At 39.8% G+C, this 3703-nt stretch overlaps 1 protein-coding gene across 2 annotated transcripts in view; it reads right to left on the bottom strand.

Annotated features, from left to right (window-relative positions):
* Positions 1–3703, bottom strand: part of TARBP1 (TAR (HIV-1) RNA binding protein 1) — a 104339-nt gene that overhangs the window by 92410 nt on the left and 8226 nt on the right. For both annotated transcript variants that reach the window (XM_019527099.1, XM_019527098.1), the window contains exons 3-4: positions 3094–3242; positions 1603–1655 (exon numbers count right to left, since the gene is read on the bottom strand). In XM_019527099.1, coding sequence (XP_019382644.1) covers positions 1603–1655; positions 3094–3242 — 202 coding nt within the window. The remainder of the gene's footprint in view (positions 1–1602; positions 1656–3093; positions 3243–3703) is intronic.

Raw genomic sequence — 3703 nt, 5'->3', positions numbered from 1 at the left:
TGCTTGCTACCTTGAGGTATATAGAAAAAACATTTAAAGCTGTGTCTATGTTCGAATTGCCGAATCTTTCCCAGTCGATTCAGAGGGTTCCGATTCAATTCAGAGAGGTTAAAGGGTCCTGCAATTCAATTCAGATTCAGAGATACGGCCACTGAATTGGGCCGAATCTCCACCGAATCAGATCAGGGACCGAAGCTTTGCACAGCCCTAATAATCAACTAGTCCTCATGCAAATCTTAAATTCAGCTGAGCATTGAGCTGTCCATTCCCCTATTCTGGCTGTGTCCCAGGTGACACAAATATCAAACTGGATGGCATTTATATACCCAATGCTCAACAGCTCATGTCTCCTTACCAACCATTCTGGCAAATATACAGGATGACAGGTAACAGCAAGTTCTTGGCCTACATGACATCTTGTGGTAAAGGATTCCAAAGAATAATCATATGCTGTGTGAAAGAAAGGTTTTCATTTATCACTTTTAACTTTTCCACCTTTTGGGTATCCCTTGTTCCTGTGTAATGAGATAGGGAGTCAGAATCTCCTGGGCTAACCCCACAATATAATTCATTATTTTATCTTTTATAGCATCTCATCTGATTTGCCTCCTTTCTAAAGTTTTAAAAATGCACACTTTTCACTGCCTCCTCATATGAGAGTTTTTCAATACACTTAATCATTTTAATAATGCTTCCCTAACCCTTCATTTTTCAATATCCTTTTTGAGATGCGATAACAGTACAGCACAGAATTTAAGATGAGGCATGGCTGACTCATATAATGGCACTGTAATATTTACCGTTTTATTTTTCAAACCACTCATATGTATCCTAATGCCATTTGCTTTTTAGGATTATAGCTACACACTTGAAGTCATATGTCTTCATTGAGTTTTTCATGGTGCCAGCTTTTCCCACCGCCCAGAGTAGACAGTTAATTTAGGACCCTGTAAGGTGTACAAATAAATCCACTATTCCTGTTCAATATGTACTGTTTTCCATTTATGAACCCTAAATTTCATTTGCCATCATGTTGCCCATTCATCTACATATAATTCGTTCACTGTGAATTTATTCGAAATGTTCTCTGAATCTGCATAAGCTAAATATTTTACATCTTCTTGCAAGTTTGGACACCTGGTTTGCTTATTCCCTTTTTCCATGTGATTAATAAATATATTATGCACCAGACTTAATACTTCTCTTCCTAAGACTACGCTTACCTTGAGAAACCCCATTAGTAACCTGCTGCTAAGAAGAACATTGACCACTTATTTCTATACTTGGTTGCCTGCCTTTAGCTAGCTTTTTATTTGCAAATAGTTTTTGGTCCAAGTTTGAAGAAACTTGGACCAAAAACCAGCTGCAAATAAAAAACAGTTAAAAAAGGCCAGGCTTAAATAAAGTACATCTGGCTTAGACAAACAGAGTTCCTTCTTGTGGGGGAACCTGACAAAAGCCATCTGTAAGCCTAAATCATGTCAACCTGCTCTCCTTTAACCAATGCTTTATTAATATATTCAAAGTGATATCAACTGGCATCATTCAACAATAGCAGAAGCACAGTTCAATAATTACTTAATGTAATAATTAATGGTTTACCTGCTATAGAGAGAGCTTTCTGAAAGTGCATCCATTAATGGCCCGATAATAAACTAAAGAAAGAGAAATTAAATTTACATGAAAGCAAAAAATAAAATCGTGACAGGCACCAACTAGATTTATTTTACTTGTCCTGAATCAGGTACAGGAAGAATTTCACCTGGTGTGAAGCATTTTATTCAATAATAGCAACTCCCAGCAGCAGCCAGGGGTTCCCTGATGAGCTTTGTGGACAGTCATTTCTGTGGGAAAAACCACACTTGTTGAACTGTGTGGTATATGCACCTGGTACAAAGGATAAGCTATAAACTCTTGCAAGGGACAAAAGAGAAATCAGTACTAGAAACACCTGAGAGTTAAAAGAGGGGGCAGAGCGCAGCTATGAACCCAGCCATGTCCTGACCCCTGGATATGGCCATGCTGCATGCCAGCATAATCCGGCTCTGGAAGCTCCAGTAATTAATGCTACCAACATTCTTCTGCTGTCAAATTTCTGGACCCACAGGGACGCCATGGACCAAATATGGCTCATGGGCCAGTGGTTGAGCACCACTGGCCTACAGAGACATATGCACCTTTCTGTACCTAAGGCCGCTAACCAGAAGGCTTCAGAGTCTATCCTCTGAGTAGAGAGGCACTGAACATGCATTTCAAAGCCTGCTGGGCAAGCTTCTCCATGGACAGATTGTTCTGTTGAATGGGCTCAACAGTTCCATTTAAGAAGCACCTTAGGAACTCTATAGGACTGTAACATCAAACAGTACCTTGGGAGAAAACAACTATGTCTGCAACTAGATTTAACCTTCAAGTAAGAGTTGTAGCTGACTAAAGTTCAACTAATTAAGATAAGATTATGCTGGCCAGAGAGGCAGATCCAGGATTTTTAAAGGGCTGGTACAGGGGCAACAACCAGCACTGCAGGGGTGTCTGCAGCCCCCTCCATATACCCCTCTTCTCTCCCCCCCACCCCGCAAAGTGGAGAGGGAAGATCATGCCCATCGGAACAGCAGCCAGAGACCTTTTTTAACTCCCTAAGTCAGATAAGAAAAGAGTGTGGAGGGGAAGGAAGGTGCCACTGAGCAGCGCGGGGGAATGCTAAGAAAGGAGGGATTCTTACATGATTTGTAAAAAGTTACTAGCTGTTGCTCCTGTGGCAAAAAGGGAGGTACAACTGCATCACTGCACACCGCCTCCCTCTCCGCCCCCAGATCTGCCCCGGGCACTGACCCTTAAAGTATGAATCTGTTAGTGAACAACAGAGTACTACAACAAGGACTCCTCTCTTGGACTAAATAAATCGGGCCACTTACATAGATAATCTCAGACTGTAGGCCACTTCTAAATAATATTATTATAACTGTATGGCTAAACTTGTTCTCATATGGGACTTGTCAAATTACATCTCATGCATTCAGGTAATCCACTTAGATTTTTTTTTTTGGATTACAATATGTTTATTTTGGTAAACAGCAGGGAAAGACATGCCCTTACCTCTGAAAACCCTGGTGAATCTGGAATGCATTTTGCCTCATGAAGCTCCAAAAAGTGAATTACTCCTTCCTTTGTTATTGTTTTGTTTTCACTCTCAAACATTCTTTTATAAATACACATATGCCATGAAGGGTGAAACAACCAACAGCCTGTGACAAAAACAGATTTATTTTAAACAGGTACATGAAATAATAATGACATTTCAACACATTTAAAGTATACCAAACTAATACAAAACTACTAAACTTATTATGAAATGCTACTAACAATGCTTTTTAGAAAGGTGATAGTTAGCTATTTATTTGGCTTATAAAATATGCTTCTCTCTCTAAGCACAACTACAAAATATAAACGTTTAACACAGCTTGAAAAACTTACCCAAAGCTCCCAAACACAAAGACTAAAACTACTAGCAAAAATAAAAAATGCAGGGTAGGGCACTTTGTGCCTGAAAGCCTGCGTAACATTTCCCCCAAACAAATGTTTGGTCCAATAAAAGATAACACCAAAAAAAACTTCTTGCATATTTGCTGGACCATCACATCCAAAAACTCCAACCCTACTACATTCCCCCAACATAAATTCATAATCTTTTGGGGGGGGGGGGGGG

Source organism: Gavialis gangeticus, unplaced genomic scaffold (assembly GCF_001723915.1).
Source record: "Gavialis gangeticus isolate Ggan-Ray unplaced genomic scaffold, GavGan_comp1, whole genome shotgun sequence".
NCBI classification, from domain to species: domain Eukaryota; kingdom Metazoa; phylum Chordata; order Crocodylia; family Gavialidae; genus Gavialis; species Gavialis gangeticus.
This window is presented reverse-complemented; position numbering and strand designations above follow the sequence as displayed.